The 18415-nt window shown below is 46.8% G+C and overlaps 1 protein-coding gene and 1 non-coding gene across 2 annotated transcripts; one reads left to right on the top strand and one right to left on the bottom strand.

Annotated features, from left to right (window-relative positions):
- Window positions 1-295: 295 nt before the first annotated feature.
- On the bottom strand, window positions 296-377 carry TRNAS-CGA (transfer RNA serine (anticodon CGA)). Its single transcript has one exon. It is a non-coding gene; the product is annotated as a tRNA-Ser (tRNA).
- A 1794-nt stretch (window positions 378-2171) lies between these two features.
- Window positions 2172-13507, top strand: NRIP3 (nuclear receptor interacting protein 3). Its single transcript, XM_075280987.1, has 7 exons — window positions 2172-2390; window positions 9238-9417; window positions 10639-10721; window positions 12023-12162; window positions 12371-12423; window positions 12633-12730; window positions 12940-13507. Exons 1-7 carry the CDS (start codon window positions 2217-2219, stop codon window positions 12953-12955), a joined length of 744 nt encoding a protein of 247 aa, XP_075137088.1. The 5' UTR covers window positions 2172-2216; the 3' UTR covers window positions 12956-13507.
- Window positions 13508-18415: the final 4908 nt, after the last annotated feature.

Genomic DNA, 18415 nt, shown 5'->3' with positions numbered 1-18415 from the left:
CTACCATCAGGGAGGGGTGTGTCGCAATCGAAGCAGGAAAGATGTTTCCTCTTGGAAGAGGTTTTCCTCCTACCATCCCCAGGAGGGGTAGTAGAGGATGACATATCCTACAGAGAGAGATAATAGACCATGCAACACTGTCACCATGACATCATACCAGCTTTTAAAAAAAGGGTAAATCTTACCAGGTCCTGTAGACCGGACAGAGAGGTGACTTGGCGCCCAACGTGCGACCCGAACCCACGACCTTGAGATTAAGAGTCTCATGCTCTACCGACTGAGCTAGCCGGGCTGGCGCTGTGAACAGGATCTGAACCTGTGCGGGGAGACCCCATTGGATTTCGAGTCCAAAACCTTAACCACTCGGCCATCACAGCCGGTTCCCAATAAAGTTTGCAAACTGGAAAAGAGTTCAAGATCAATGAACACCACAATCGCACACCTTCAGCAGATACTGCAGGAAGGTCTCTGACACCAGGCCAGCCAGCCTCTTAATTCTGGCCGGCTGGAAGTGGGCGGAGCCACAATCAAAGCAGGTGAGGCAACCTGCCCAGACAACTAACCCTGTAATCAGGGGTCTGCAAAGATATACATTCCCCCCCACCAAGAGGCCCTTAACACGGGCACTTACCCCCACATCTCCCCGTCTTTTCCGGCCTTTAATAAGGCCTGAATCTTCCCTGAGTGAGCGGCCGCCAGCGCCAGGCCGTTGCCATGGCGCTATGATACTTCCGGCGAAACCGGAAATGCGCGCTTACAGCGGCCGGCGGGGAACAGGATACACAACAGTGTGGTTCCACCCGCCGGCAGTCCACGCGGCCACCAGAGGCGGCATGCGGAGTCCCCGGACTCTCACCAAAATGTCAGGTAAGTCACAAGGAGCAGGGGAAGCGGAGGAGAGGGGGGGCAGGGGGGATAGAGGGGGGTAGCCACACATGGCTAACAAGCACCTTCTCCCCGCAGGGCACAGAAGGTGACAAGAAGAAAACAACCGCTCAGGAGGTGAGTGATCCTGCTGAGCTTCTCAAAGAGGACACAAGTCCTCCCACCTGTCCTCTGTCCACACAGGACAGAAAAAAACACGCAGAGGGGAGGTTCTTGTGCCCTCTTATAGGGCCTGCCACGCATTTGATTGGCTAATTAAATATCCGCCTGTCCTACCAGCACACAGGGGCAGAAATACCCCACATTGTGCCGCTGTTGAGGACGACAGGGAAATACAGAGCCCAGTCCCTGGTGATCCAGTGATATATACAGAGCCCAGCCCCTGGTGGTCCAATGGTATATACAGAGCCCAGCCCCTGGTGATCCAGTGATGTATACAGAGCTCAGCCCCTGGTGATCCAGTGATGTATACAGAGCTCAGCCCCTGGTGATCCAGTGATGTATACAGAGCTCAGCCCCTGGTGATCCAGTGATGTATACAGAGCTCAGCCCCTGGTGATCCAGTGATGTATACATAGCCCAGCCCCTGATGATCCAGTGATGTATACAGAGCTCAGCCCCTGGTGATCCAGTGATGTATACAGAGCCTAGCCCCTGGTGATCCAGTGATGTATACAGAGCTCAGCCCCTGGTGATCCAGTGATGTATACAGAGCTCAGCCCCTGGTGATCCAGTGATGTATACAGAGCTCAGCCCCTGGTGATCCAGTGATGTATACAGAGCCTAGCCCCTGTAATCTAGTGACATATACAGTACTAAATTTCAGGTGATCCAGTGGTGTATACAGTTCTAAGACCTCTGTTTCCTCAAATTTGTTTTATTTTGGACTGTCCTAAAGTTAGAAAATGAAATCTAAACGTGTTAGCGCAGAAACCTAGAACGCTGTGCAGTTTGCAACTTTTTGTGACTTTTTGTGCAAAATTTAACACTTCAACAACTATAGGGTAAAGCTGTATAAATGTAAAATGTTCTCACGGCTGAGAGAGTTTGCTACAATTGTATCCAGTCTAGACAATGTCAGGTAAACTGATCCCTGTTATCTGCACTGATACATTGTAACAAATGATCAGGAGAGATGTAACAAATCTGGAGCCTAGAAACAGATGTCAGGGATGTTGTGTGTACAGAGCCGGAGCTGTGAGAGGTGGTACCAGAGTCCGCGGCGTCTACAGCACAATCCTGCGTCCAGGGGCCTGGCTGTACGTCAGCGACACACGCTATAAAGCCGCAGACTGGGAGCCGCTCACTTCTCCCGGAGCTGAATTCCCGACATGTTCTACTCCGGGATCCTCACCGATGGCAGCAGGAAGGACGCGGATCTGCGGGAGGCAGCGTCCCTCAGGCAGCAGAGGAGGATGAAACAATCCGTACAGTTTATCCATAAGGATTCTGCCGACCTCCTGCCTCTGGATGGCCTCAAGAAGCTGGGGACCTCCAAGGACACAGTAAGACAAATACTGGGAAAAGGGGAGACCCCAAATAGGAGGACATGTGGAGGGGAGTCAGGGGAAACTAGGAGAGATAGTAATAGAAATCGGAATGAGAAGTGGTGATGATGGTGATCATGAGAGTAGTGATGAACATGGTCGTGAGGATGAGGAGGATGGAAATGATGAGAATGATGGTAGTGATGAGGAGAGTGATAATAAGGATGGCGGTGGTGATGAAGATAACGATGAGAAGATGATGGTAGTGATAGTGATGATGGTAGTGGTAATAAGGAGGATGATGGTGATAATTGGTTTTACAGCTCTACTCAGTATGCTATAATTATAAAACAGGGGAGAGGAGACATCACAGCAGAGATTCATAGGGTGGGGAGGTGAATATGTATAAAGGGGGGCCCCTGATAATAGAATAGTGGATATGTATAAAGGGGGCTCCTTATAATAGTATAGTGAGTATGTATAAAGGGGGGATCCTTATAATAGTATAGTGAGTATGTATAAAGGGGGGATCCTTATAATAGTATAGTGAGTATGTATAAAGGGAGGATCCTTATAATAGTATAGTGAGTATGTATAAAGGGGGGCTCCTTATAATAGAATAGTGGATATGTATAAAGGGGGCTCCTGATAATAGAATAGGGGATATGTATAAAGGGGGCTCCTGATAATAGTATAGTGGATATGTATAAAGGGGGCTCCTTTTAATAGTATAGTAGATATGTATAAAGGGGGCTCCTTATAATAGTATAGTGGATATGTATAAAGGGTGCTCCTGATAATAGTATAGTGGATATGTATAAAGGGGGCTCCTGATAATAGTATAGTAGATATGTATAAAGAGGGCTCCTTATAATAGTATAGTGGATATGTATAAAGGGGGCTCCTTATAATAGTATAGTGGATATGTATAAAGGGTGCTCCTGATAATAGTATAGTGGATATGTATAAAGGGGGCTCCTGATAATAGTATAGTAGATATGTATAAAGGGGGCTCCTTATAATAGTATAGTGGATATGTATAAAGGGGGCTCCTTATAATAGTATAGTGGATATGTATAAAGGGGGCTCCTTATAATAGTATAGTGGATATGTATAAAGGGGGCTCCTGATAATAGTATAGTGGATATGTATAAAGAGGGCTCCTTATTAGTATAGTAGATATGTATAAAGGGGGCTCCATATAATAGTATAGTGAATATGTATAAAGGGGGCACCTTATAATAGAATAGTGGATATGTATAAAGGGGGGCTCCATATAATAGTATAGTGAGTATTTATAAAGGGGGGCTCCTTATAATAGTATAGTGAGTATTTATAAAGGGGGGCTCCATATAATAGTATAGTGAGTATTTATAAAGGGGGGCTCCTTATAATAGTATAGTGAGTATTTATAAAGGGGGGCTCCATATAATAGTATAGTGAGTATTTATAAAGGGGGGCTCCTTATAATAGTATAGTGAGTATGTATAAAGGGAGGCTCCTTATAATAGTATAGTGAGTATGTATAAAGGGGGGCTCCATATAATAGTATAGTGAGTATGTATAAAGGGGGGCTCCTTATAATAGTATAGTGAGTATGTATAAAGGGGGGCTCCTAATAATAGTATAGTGAGTATGTATAAAGGGGGGCTCCTGATAATAGAATAGTGAATGTGTATAAAGGGGGGCTCCTTATAATAGAATAGTGAGTATGTATAAAGGGGGGCTCCTTATAATAGTATAGTGGATATGTATAAAGGGTGGCTTAGATTTACCCATAAATTCATATTATACTCTAGTCACACGTAAAGCTGCATTCACATATTTGCGGACATCTAGTCCTGATTTAGTTCTGCTCTCACAGCTGAGGACTCGTTACAATGTATCAGAGGTGGATACATCAGCATCACATGTTAAATGTTCCTTTGAAGAAGGGGGTGTCGGGTAATTGAGTGAATTTGGCAATTTTTTTGTGTTTTTTGCTCGCAAGATTAGCAAATGATATAAAGAGAAACCGCGAACACTACAGACAATGGAGGCCAAAGCGCCCAATACAGGAGATTAGATAGTGAGCTCTGCAGGTTAGGAAACGGCCAAGATCCCGCTCCAGACCGGACGCTGATCTCTCGCCATGAAATCATCATATCGGAATGTGAGAACCAGCAGAGACGGAGCGGGGTCAGAGGATTAAACCCGATCAAGAACCTAATTCTAAAGTATTTACCGCACACACCATGGCTACAACACCTGCAAAGCAACAACCCCCACCCCAAAAACCAGAGTCACCAGGCCCTGCTGACATCACTGAGGCGTGAGGTGCAGAGAGCCGCACTACAGATAGGGAGAACTCTGCAGCTCCTGTAGGGCACCATTCACATTTAATGCTAATTTAGGAGGACCAGAGGCGTCACTCCGAGCTCCTGGGCTCCTCATACCATGTGCTAGATATTAAACTGGTGGATACTTATGTTGTAGAGAGGGCGTTGTGGGCCCTGAGGCTCCCGGGCCCCTGTCTGTGACCCCTCCCCTGCTATACTGTAAGCTCCTCCCACATCCCCTATAGGGCTATAACGGAACAGGAAGATATAGATGTATAAGGGGCGATGGCGGAGGATGTGACCGCTGTATAAAATGATGAAATCTCCTCCGAAGCTTCCTGCCGTCTATTGTACAAGAAATAATCATCAATAAGAGGAACAGCGAGGAAAATAATCAGATTATAGACCCAATGTAACAATTATCTGATGTATCCGAGCTATCACCCCAGCAACATTGTAACAATTATCTGATGTATCTGAGCTATCAACCCAGCAACAATGTAACAATTATCTGATGTATCTGAGCTCTCAGCCCAGCAACAATGTAACAATTATCTGATGTATCTGAGCTCTCAGCCCAGCAACATTGTAACAATTATCTGATGTATCCAAGCTATCAGCTCAGCAACATTGTAACAATTATCTGATGTATCCAAGCTATCAGCCTAGCAACATTGTAACAATTATCTGATGTATCTGAGCTCTCAGCCCAGCAACATTGTAACAGTTATCTGATGTATCCGAGCTATCAACCCAGCAACATTGTAACAATTATCTGATGTATCTGAGCTCTCAGCCCAGCAACATTGTAACAATTATCTGATGTATCCAAGCTATCAGCCCAGCAACATTGTAACAATTATCTGATGTATCTGAGCTATCAGTCCAGCAACATTGTAACAGTTATCTGATGTATCCGAGCTATCAACCCAGCAACATTGTAACAATTATCTGATGTATCTGAGCTATCAGTCCAGCAACATTGTAACAATTATCTGATGTATCTGAGCTATCAGTCCAGCAACATTGTAACAGTTATCTGATGTATCCGAGCTATCAACCCAGCAGCATTGTAACAATTATCTGATGTATCTGAGCTATCAACCCAGCAACATTGTAACAATTATCTGATGTATCTGAGCTATCAACCCAGCAACATTGTAACAATTATCTGATGTATCCAAGCTATGAGCCCAGCAACATTGTAATAATTATCTGATGTATCTGAGCTATGAGCCCAGCAACATTGTAATAATTATCTGATGTATCTAAGCTATCAGAGCACAGCAACATTGTAACAATTATCTGATGTATCTGAGCTATCATCTCAGCAACAATGTAACAATTATTTGATGTATCTAAGCTATCAGAGCCCAGCAACAATGTAACAATTATCTGAGGTATCCGAGTCATCAGAACAGCGCAACAATGTAACAAAGGGCAAACCCCCCCCCATAAAACATTATATACTCTCTAGAGAGCTTTTTAGAGCTGTGTATCTAATCCCAATCCATCATGCGTGATACTGTCTGCTGGGCCAAGTATCTAATTTTATGAAGTCTGATACTGTCTTATGAGCTGTGTATCTTATCCCATCATGTTCGATACTGTCTGCAGAGCTGCAGTATCTAATCCTATCATATGTGATACTGTCTGCTGAGCTGTGTAACTAATCCTATTATATGTGATACATCGTGCAGAGCTGCTGTATCTTATCCCATCATGTGTGATACTGTCTGCAGAGCTGCTGTATCTAATCCTATCATATGTGATACTGTCTGCTGAGCTGTGTATCTAATCCTATTATATGTGATACATCGTGCAGAGCTGTGTATCTAATCCTATTATATGTGATACATCGTGCAGAGCTGCTGTATCTTATCCCATCATGTGTGATACTGTCTGCAGAGCTGCTGTATCTAATCCTATTATATGTGATACAGTCTACACAGCTCAGGCTCTTCTGTATATACAGTAGTTATAAGACTTGTACAGATGAGACATTTCCACCTCTGTGCGGCTCGGCCTCCCCGTGAAGGGGTTAATTAGTCCCTTTGCCACTTTCCCCGTCACCAGTGTCACACGTAATTCCCAGTCACCTGCACAGCAGAGTCTCTTAACCCTTTTCATGCCAGCCACTAATTACCATCCACTTCAGCAGTCTATACAGTCCACCCACATTACACTGAGCGACGGCGGCTGATAACAAGCGATCCGTCTGCTGGAAATCTGACATGACAACAAACAACCCACGTACTACGACTAACACTACCAAACCGCCGCATGTGACTAATACAGGGGCAGAATGACTCCATACTGTATGCATGCACAGTACCACTTCTCTTATACTGTATATATGCACAGTACCACTTCTCTTATACTGTATATATGGACAGTACACAGTACCACTTCTCTTATACTGTATATACGGACAGTGCACAGTACCACTTCTCTTATACTGCATATATGGACACTGCACAGTACCACTTCTCTTGTCCTGTATATATGCACAGTACCACTTCTCTTGTCCTGTATATACGCACAGTACCACTTCTCCTGTCCTGTATATATGGACAGTGCACAGTACCACTTCTCTTGTCATGTATATATGGACAGTGCACAGTACCACTTCTCTTATACTGTATATATGGAGAGTGCACAGTACCACTTCTCTTATTCTGTATATATACACAGTACCACTTCTCTTGTCATGTATATATGGACAGTGCACAGTACCACTTCTCATGTTCTGTATATATGGACAGTGCACAGTACCACTTCTCTTGTCCTGTATATATGGGCAGTGCACAGTACCACTTCTCTTGTCCTGTATATATGGAGAGTGCACAGTACCACTTCTCTTGTCCTGTGTATATGTGTATATATGGACAGTGCACAGTACCACTTCTCTTGTCCTGTGTATATATGGACAGTGCACAGTACCACTTCTCTTATCCTGTATATATGGACAGTGCACAGTACCACTTCTCTAGTCCTGTATATATGCACAGTACCACTTCTCTAGTCCTGTATATATGCACAGTACCACTTCTCTTGTCCTGTACATATGCACAGTACCACTTCTCTAGTCCTGTATATATGCACAGTACCACTTCTCTTGTCCTGTACATATGCACAGTACCACTTCTCTAGTCCTGTATATATGCACAGTACCACTTCTCTAGTCCTGTATATATGCACAGTACCACTTCCCTTGCTCTTCTGGAGCTCTGTGATTCGCTGCTGTAGGATGATGGATCTTGGTCAGGTCTGTTTGATGCATGGAGTCAGGTAGTTGTCAGGCAATAGTCCGGCAGTGCTCATGGAGGATGATAACAGGTTTCTCAGCTTCAGAACTGAAAAATTCTGTATAACAAGAATGCAGGTAATGCAGGGTCTGAGGAAAGTTGGGTTCTGTAGACTCTGTGGTGGGAAATTTAATAGAACTGGCAAATCTTTCATGAGTGGCCCCAGTTTGTGCCAAGGGCCAAGGATGCTCCAGGTTGTTCCTTTTCTCCCTTTTTTAAGACCGTGGACACAGCAAGGTGTGGATGAAAGTTGTCCAAAGAATAGTAAACACAAAAATACGAGACCCCCCCTCCCCCCACGTATTTATATATACACTGTGCACATTTCAGGATGTCATATCCCATCAGGGGGACGTATTTTCCTGATGCACACATCATCATTCACCAGGCTAGATATGGAGTCATCCATTGCCTGCTGCCTTAGAGACCATATTATTTTCCACCCAGCTTTCCCAGAAACAGATACATTTATTTATAGGACCCTGACTGCCATTTTGGGGTGGAACTGTCATTAAGGGGGCGCTGCTGCTGATTTACATTTGTAAGGATCCCCCACAGGCGACAACACGCGAGGATGACCTTGTCTCATGGTGAAGTTTCGGAGCACTGGGTGGTCGTGCAGGTTAATGGGATCCGGCACTCGGCGACTTTCACGCCTGATCTATAATTTCTCTTCTGTTTCGGACGCTGATGTGACTTGGCAGCGACTGCGGAGGAGGAATATTCCCTGTAATCTGCAGTCACACGGCAGGAGAAGCCGCTGACATTGGGGCGGAAACAACCCGGAACGTTCTGCTGAATTATCTACAAATTATAGAGAACATTCAGCCGACACGTCCCTAGTACAGTGCGACACCGAGAGCTGCTCCACCTGCAGAGACCCAAAGAGAATCAGCTAAAATCTAGAAGAATCCAACTGTTCTAGGTCCTGTAAATGCTGGATTAAGGAACGGTAATGTGGAGAATATCTGATCGATATCTGATCATCTGCAGAGAATATCTAAGAATCCAGAATAATTAATCATCTAGAATATCTATATAATAATCCGACTCCTTTAGGTTGTATAACTGATGTATTAAGAAAGAGGATTATGCGGAATATTTGATGATCTAGATCTCATCTAATAATCTAGAACATATGATAATCCAGCTCCTATAGCCAGCTAGTAGCTCCTCTGGTTTAGGAGTCACAGTTCACCTTTGCAGGTTCTTGATTTTGGGTTTCGTGCTCTTTTCCAGCAGCCGCACAACATTCTGCAGCGTCGTTTACTGGAGAGCAATTTATCGAAACTGAGGAGTAATCGGCCGACGTGGGTCCCAAAGAACGAAGTCTCAACCCAGAGCAACAGACTGCATCATGGGAAGGGAGAGAGCTCCAGAAAGAGCGAGGACGATGATGCCGTGTTTGTTTGGTGTCAGGTAGAGGGAGCTAATACTAATGATGTGGAGATGGAACGGTTATCCTCCCCTCAATCTCTGTAATGAGAGGGTTAATTTTATATATATGTTATAGCCTGTGCATGATCGGCATTCCATCCCTTCCACATGCTCCTCCCACATTGTATTGTTCCCCTCCCACACGCCCTCACCTTGTCATATGCCCCTCCCACCTTGCCACATGCCCTCACTTTGTCATATGCCCCTCCCACCTTGCCACATGCCCTCACTTTGTCATATGCCCCTCCCACCTTACCACATGCCCTCACTTTGTTATATGCCCCTCCCTCCTTACCACATGCCCTCACTTTTTTATATGCCCCTCCCACCTTACCACATGCCCTCACTTTGTCATATGCCCCTCCCACCTTGCCACATGCCCTCACTTTGTCATATGCCCCTCCCACCTTGCCACATGCCCTCACTTTGTTATATGCCCCTCCCACCTTACCACATGCCCTCACTTTGTTATATGCCCCTCCCACCTTACCACATGCCCTCCCACCTTGTCATATGCCCCTCCCACCTTGCCACATGCCCTCACCTTGTCATATGCCCCTCCCACCTTACCACATGCCCTCACTTTGTCATATGCCCCTCCCACCTTACCACATGCCCTCACTTTGTTATATGCCCCTCCCACCTTACCACATGCCCTCACTTTGTTATATGCCCCTCCCACCTTACCACATGCCCTCACTTTGTCATATGCCCCTCCCACCTGACCACATGCCCTCTTTCTTATATGCCCCTCCCACCTTACCACATGCCCTCACTTTGTTATATGCCCCTCCCACCTTACCACATGCCCTCCCACCTTGTCATATGCCCCTCCCACCTTGCCACATGCCCTCACTTTGTTATATGCCCCTCCCACCTTACCACATGCCCTCACTTTGTCATATGCCCCTCCCATCTTACCACATACCCTCACTTTGTTATATGCCCCTCCCACCTTACCACATGTTCTCACCTTGTCATATGCCCCTCCCTCATTGCCACGTGCCCTCACCTTGTTATATGCCCCTCCCACCTTACCACATGCCCTCACCTTGTCATATGCCCCTGCCACCTTACCACATGCCCTCACTTTGTTATATGCCCCTCCCACCTTACCACATGCCCTCACCTTGTCATATGCCCCTCCCACCTTGCCACATGCCCCTCCCCTGAGGTAATACAGTTTCTCTTGTCACCCCATAGTGTGCAGGGAAGGAGATGAAGGTGAAGATCGACACGTCCTGCCAGTATAGCATCATATCCTCAGCTTGTCTGGACCGACTTGGGTAAGTATCAGAGATGTCGCTTTTTCCTCCTCCCGCACTCCATGACTTAAAGGACAACTCCACTCACTACTGACATGCCCATGACTAGGGCAGGAGTTCTCCCTAAATCACCCAGTGCAGATATTTTATAGTATAAGCTTTGCCGCATCCTTTTATTTCCAGTCTGACTGCCTCTCCCATCATGCATCGGGGCGGAGCGGAGACTCTGCCTGCTCTTAGTTCAGTGTCACGACCGATCCTGGATTTTCTTTCGTGCCCTCGCATTATATTCCGCAGTCTACACTGAATGTTCAGTAACTTTGCACCCTGCTGAAGGACACCTCAGATAATTTGTGCGCCTGGAGTCGTCCCCGTTCCTGCTGGTTAGATCCGCACAGCTGGATTACGCAGATTGTGCTGACTTGTCGCTCCTCTGGCAGAATCAGGTCACCGCTCATTAACATAAAAGAGCAGCAAATATTACAATGGTGCAGGATTACAGCCGGAGACCCCCGGTAATCCCTTTGCTGAATATTACAGACACCCCCCCGCTGCGGCCCACCCAGGTCACATTCTCACACATCTACCCCATCTAGTTATACAACAGTAAGAGGGCGCTGTAATGGCGGTTATACTGGTTGTCACCCAGCTTTCCCAGAGACAGATAAACGAGATAGTCCCATCGGAGTGTAAGAGGCGTTGGCTGGGCATGATCACTGTTCTTTTCATTCAGGACCCTTCACTCCACTTGTTCTCCTAATGGGTGGGGGTCAAAGTGCTTAGACCCCCAGTGATCAGACATGTATACCCTATCTGGTATTTGAGTACCCCTTTAAACACACTCTGTATTTCCATTCCTCACCATGGCTTGTTACAATGTATCAGTGCAGGTGATCTATACCAGTCTGAAGACTAAGGCCCGGGTCACATCTGTGTTTGGGTTTCCATTCGGGAACAGAAACCTATACGCATTAAAAGGCGGTTACCTGAGGAAACCACATGGACCCCATAGACTATAATGGGGTCCGTGTAATTTCTGCTCAGCGTCCACACTGCAAGCGCTTTTCTCTCCACATGTTTCGTGCAGACACCGAGCGGAAACCACACGGACCCCAATATAGTCTATGGGGTCCGTGTGGTTTCTTAGCCCACTGCTTTTTAATGCGGACAGGTTTGCGGGGGGGGGCAGAATACTGAACACAGATGTGAACCGGGGGTAAGAATGTCTAGATTGGATACAATTGTAACAAACCCTCAGCTGTGAGAACTATTAGGTCAAGAGGGGTTTTAGTCATGAGATGTCTTTCTCTCCTCTGTCTCAGGCTGAAGGAACATTTCAGGGTGTACAGGAACGAGGAGGAGAACGTGACTTTACCCTACAATGTGAAGAGTATCGGTCAGGCGGAGCATCTGGCGGTGACACTGGGCGGCGTCTCCCTGGACTGCAGCGCAGCCGTCATTGGTGAGTGGTACACATTACATCATGGCGGATTATAGGAATCTGTACCATAGACTTGGCTAGGTTTTATGTCTTTTCCATATTTGAGATCTCCGTTTGCTGTCAGTGAATGGAAACAGTCACATAGAGCGGTGGACTCTAACCTGTTGCAAAACTACAATTCCCAGCATGCAATGCACACTACCCTCACGTCTCTGTCTCTCTCCTCCAGATGACAAGGATCGCAGCTTCTCTCTGGGTCTCCAGGCTCTGCGCTCCCTCAAGGTAAGACCCTGAAGCGTATATATATATATACTTTATATAGGTGGGAGGAGCCGACAACAATCGGATCTGATGATGTCAGAGCTCTGGTGCTCCCTGCACTGGATACAATGTATCTGGGAGGGGTCATTGTGCTGTAATCAGGGCAACAAGTGTAAGATCAATCGCCGGGATCAGCGTCATCCAATGGCATCTGTTCTTTCTCTCCTCAGTGTGTGATAAACCTGGAGAAGAATCATCTGGAGGTGGGAAGATCGGACAGAGTTGTTGTCCCGTTCATTGCGAGCCGCAGCACAGGAAGAGAAGAGCAGTAAGTACTGACACCATACGGGGCCAAGTGCTAGGATGTATTAGAGGGGAACATCACAGACTTGTCTAAGATAAGTGATAAGACCAGGCACGGGAATATGGCGCAGGGTAGTGGAGAACCCTTGGAGACCCATCTCGCGATGTGTAATAACTCTCTCGTCATGTAATAACTTCTAGGATTCCGTTAACCCTTCCCTCTCTTTCTATCAGTTCCTCAGATGCATAAGAAGAAGAAGGACCCGAAACCAAACATGAAAACGAGCGTCAATATCACCACATCCGAACAACCCTCCTGTGTCGTCGTGTCCGCAGACCCTGTGGCGCCCCCCGGTCTCTCTGTGCTTTTTATACCCGCCCCCCCTGATTTCACTAGAACTGAAGATTTTTTAGTAGATGTATTTTACTATTCTGCTATTTATAGAAAACTGTTTGCACATGTCGTACCCTGGTCATAGACAGGTATATTTTACTCTGCACAGCTGCTAAGATTTCCTTGCCCCCACAGCGCCGCCAGGTGGCAGGGGCAGGAAGTGTTTGTGAAATATTTTACCCTATATATGAGGTTTGATTATAACCATACGAAGAGACTGGCGGTGAGCACCGCAGCTGAACCCGGCCGCAGGGGGTGAATACTTTACTGCTGTTAGTTAGTTGCCCTGCAGGATGTATATTTTTATATTGATGCTACAGTAAAGTGAGTGACAGATTGTGAGATGAACCCAGGATGTTAGACTGTTACTATCGCCTTATATGCAGGACATGGCAGGAAGGAAGAAGTATTCACGCCCCCCCATATCTACCTTACTCATGGCTAGATCAGTATATCAGCCAAGTCCTGGACCTCATAGAGAATCCGCAGGAGGGGAGAGAGAAGTCTGGAGGGGACAGAGGTATGAGGAGGGGGAGAGAGGAGTCTGGAGGGGACAGAGGTATGAGGAGGGGGAGAGAGGGGTCTGGAGGGGACAGAGGTATGAGGAGGGGGAGAGAGGGGTCTGGAGGGGACAGAGGTATGAGGAGGGGGAGAGAGGAGTCTGGAGGGGACAGAGGTATGAGGAGGGGGAGAGAGGGGTCTGGGGGGGACAGAGGTATGAGGGGGGGGAGAGAGGGGTCTGGGGGGGACAGAGGTATGAGGGGGGGGAGAGAGGGGTCTGGAGGGGACAGAGGTATGAGGAGGGGGAGAGAGGGGTCTGGGGGTGACAGAAGTATGAGGAGGGGGAGAGAGGGGTCTGGAGGTGACAGAAGTATGAGGAGGGGGAGAGAGGGGTCTGGAGGGGACAGAGGTATGAGGAGGGGGAGAGAGGAGTCTGGAGGGGACAGAGGTATGAGGAGGGGGAGAGAGGGGTCTGGGGGGGACAGAGGTATGAGGGGGGGGAGAGAGGGGTCTGGAGGGGACAGAGGTATGAGGAGGGGGAGAGAGGGGTCTGGGGGTGACAGAAGTATGAGGAGGGGGAGAGAGGGGTCTGGAGGTGACAGAAGTATGAGGAGGGGGAGAGAGAAGTCTGTAGGGGACAGAGGTATAAGGAGGGGGAGAGAGGAATTAGGAGGGGGGGAGAGAGGGGTCTGGAGGGGACAGAGGAGGACAGGCTAGTCTGGAGGGAGAGAGAGTAATCTTTATTAGACAGAGGATTCTGAAGGGGATAGAGGAGTTTGCAAGATGATATGGGATTTACTAAGGGGATACAAGAGTCTGGAGGAGGACAGAAGGGTTTGGAGGAGGACAGAGTAAACTAAAGGGGTACAGAGGGGTCTGGAGGAAGACAGAATAGATTACAGGGGACAGAGGGGTCTGGAGGAAGACAGAATAGATTACAGGGGACAGAGGGGTCTGGCAGTGACGTTCTCCCATCTCCCCATTCAGAGCACATGCATACTCAGCAGAACTCAGACTACATGTGTATGGAGCTGCTGGGAAGAATAGCTGAGGGCTGAGCGAGATTTGGCCCATCTTCCATCTTGTATTTCCAGTCTTTGGCTGCTATTACTGTCCTTTAGTACATTATTGGTTCCTGGGTGTAATATGAGGTGGTGTACACAGACCCCCAGTGTGACCCGCGGACATGGTCTGGAGGGGGTGAATACTTTTTGCTGCTATCACTGTATATATATACATATAGCGAGATATTAGTCCTATAGTCTACAGCAAAGGCCTGCAGTGGGTTATAACAGTCTGCAGGTTTACATATAACTCTGATACTATTCCATGACCCTGGGCCTGTGCTTCTTACCCACTTGGGGAACTACAAGTCCCTGCAATCTTCTGCATCTCCTTACATGATGCCTATTACTAGACAAGCCATAGACAAGCCATTCTCTGATCTCTCGGGGTCACTTTGCACCTTAACAACGCGGCTCATATATCAGTCCGCGAATGACAGAAAAATGGCGCAAATATGGAGCTCGGGGGGGGGGGGGTCCATATCATTATAATCCCGGACTCTCTGTATCTTGTGTCATAGGTCATCAGTGACTCCGGAAATGAACGGGTGATTCATTTATTGGCTTCTATACAACGTCATGTGGGCGGGGGTGTAACCTACAGCAACCATATAGGAGAGTATGGCCAATATAGAGTTAATTAGGCTGGGTGGCTGTACCTTTAAATCTGAGGCTCTATAGTAAATGGTGACACCTTGTTTTGTTTTTCTTCCCTCACTGCTCCAGTCATGGGAAATGTTGTGCTTGCTCTGGGGTTGCTAGGGTAACCTCCACAGTAGGCAGGAAACTGGAGATCACATGACAGGAAGTTCATGCTGCTATGGCAACTCCAGAGCAAGCACTACGTGAACAATCTGGTTGCTATAAGTTATGCCATAACTGGCCATAAGAACGGCAGTACTTAGTAGGCCTGTAAACTGGACGTGTCACCTACATACAGGGGAGGGGGCCATTTTGTACAGTGTGTAATTCACTAGGTGGTGGTTACCCTGTAGAGGTATGAGGTCCTGAGCACCTCCGGCCTCCCCGATTGTATAGCCTGACCCATAAGATGGCCGCCTTCTCCACTTGTAGGTGAGCATTGAAGCATTGAATCTATTAGCCATGTCTGCACAGACAATCTGTCTCTGATGAATCGTGCCAATATTCACTAGAAAAAACATTTATTACCGAATATTCTTATAATAAACAGTAATGCATGCCAAACCGCCAATAGTGAGTCACTGTACCGCACTACAGCCCATAACAGTGTATCTAATGTGTGATACTGTCTGCCGAGCTGTGTATCTAATCCTATCCTGTGTGATACTGTCTGCTGAGCTGTGTATCTAATCCTCTGATGTCTGATACTGTCTCCTGAGCTGTGTATCTAATCCTATCCTGTGTGATACTGTATACTGAGCTGTGTATCTAATCCTATCCTGTGTGATACTGTCTGCTGAGCTGTGTATCTAATCCTATCCTGTGTGATACTGTCTGCTGAGCTGTGTATCTAATCCTATCCTGTGTGATACTGTCTGCTGAGCTGTGTATCTAATCCTATCCTGTGTGATACTGTATACTGAGCTGTGTATCTAATCCTATCCTGTGTGATACTGTCTGCTGAGCTGTGTATCTAATCCTATCCTGTGTGATACTGTATACTGAGCTGTGTATCTAACCCTATCCTGTGTGATACTGTATACTGAGCTGTGTATCTAATCCTATCCTGTGTGATACTGTCTGCTGAGCTGTGTATCTAATCCTATCCTGTGTGATACTGTCTGCTGAGCTGTGTATCTAATCCTATCCTGTGTGATACTGTATACTGAGCTGTGTATCTAATCCTATCCTGTGTGATACTGTCTGCTGAGCTGTGTATCTAATCCTATCCTGTGTGATACTGTCTGCTGAGCTGTGTATCTAATCCTATCCTGTGTGATACTGTATACTGAGCTGTGTATCTAATCCTATCCTGTGTGATACTGTCTGCTGAGCTGTGTATCTAATCCTATCCTGTGTGATACTGTCTGCTGAGCTGTGTATCTAATCCTCTGATGTGTGATACTGTCTGCTGAGCTGTGTATCTAATCCTATCCTGTGTGATACTGTATACTGAGCTGTGTATCTAATCCTATCCTGTGTGATACTGTATACTGAGCAGTGTATCTAATCCTATCCTGTGTGATACTGTCTGCTGAGCTGTGTATCTAATCCTCTGATGTGTGATACTGTCTGCTGAGCTGTGTATCTAATCCTATCCTGTGTGATACTGTCTGCTGAGCTGTGTATCTAATCCTATCCTGTGTGATACTGTATACTGAGCGGTGTATCTAATCCTATCCTGTATGATACTGTCTGCTGAGCTGTGTATCTAATCCTATCCTGTGTGATACTGTCTGCTGAGCTGTGTATCTAATCGTCTGATGTCTGATACTGTCTGCAGAGCTGGTTTGTTCTGGAAAGTTCTTCCCTTCTAGTAATGGCGCCCGCTGGGCTCTGTGCCTGGGCCGGGGTCGGGCACATTACACAGACACCACAGTAATGACTCCAATCTCTCATTGGTCTTGTTTCTTCGTCCCCATCATATGAGTCTCTGTCAGTGGCCGGCTGTGCCAGCGGGTGACAGTAACATGGTTAATGCACAATGCAGGAGTCGTGGCGGGTCTGTAATAGTCTGGCCGGATACAGACTGCGACACTGTCACGCACCATCAGCTTCGCTCAGTAGTAGACATGAGTCACAGAGCAACCATCAAGTAACACTAACGAACCAGGAATATATGGGGAAGGGGGGGGAAATGCTCTTAAAGGGCCAGTGACCTGTACTGTAAATGAAACATCACCCTTATAGTATACAAAGTTGTCTGATTTTCAAGATGCTTGTAGTCAGTGAATGGAAACATTAAAGGGAATGTCCAGGAATTACTGGAGACTCAGGAGTAGTCGGGGGCTGGTGTAAAACCAAATAAAGTCAAACTGGCCTATCCCTAGTCCTCCATTGTACAGTCCCAGTCCTCTTTCTCTCCGGTTCCTGGACTTGCTGGGCCAGAGCAGAGAGGCTCCTATGACTGCTGAGACGAACCAATGACCTCAGAGGTGTCTGGAGAGGGACCGATGACATCACTCAGACATGTCCCACCCCCACGAGTTCCAGCAGAGGAGGGATAGGAGTCCAGGACTGTACAAGTGAGCGCCAGGGGTAGATGAATACGGATTTTTCGAAAAATATTTTATACCGCCCCTGATTTGCCTGTAATTCCTGGACAACCCCTTTAATTGCGGTAGATTTGGAGGCCGAAACCCTCCTGACCTATTACTTCTCAGGCCCGCTTCACATCAGCGTTTGGGTTTCCGTTCGGGGAGTCCCAATGGAAACTTATACACATTAAAAAGCGCTTACCTGGGAAACCCACAGACTCCATAGTAACCGCTTTTTAATGCGGATAGGTTTCCGTTAGGGGGGGTCCCCAAGCGGACTCCCCAAATGGAAATCTGAACGCTGATGAGAGTTTGTTACAATTGTATTCATTCTAGACAATGTTTTGTAATGTGTCCAGTCTGATACATTGTATGATACAAGGCAAATATGTATCACAGCCGTGTTTAAGACTGATACATTGTAGCAAACCCAATGCATACAGATGGCAGTATAATAATTGTACATCTGTGGAGCAGATCGGGGGTTTCGACAACTCCTGAAGCTGCTGTTGTAATCTGGTGTCACGCTGCGTCCTGTGCCATCACTGTCCTCCTGCCGTTTACCTGATTGA

The sequence above is a fragment of the Leptodactylus fuscus genome, chromosome 7, assembly GCF_031893055.1.
Source record: "Leptodactylus fuscus isolate aLepFus1 chromosome 7, aLepFus1.hap2, whole genome shotgun sequence".
Classification (NCBI taxonomy): Eukaryota; Metazoa; Chordata; class Amphibia; order Anura; family Leptodactylidae; genus Leptodactylus; species Leptodactylus fuscus.
This window is presented reverse-complemented; position numbering and strand designations above follow the sequence as displayed.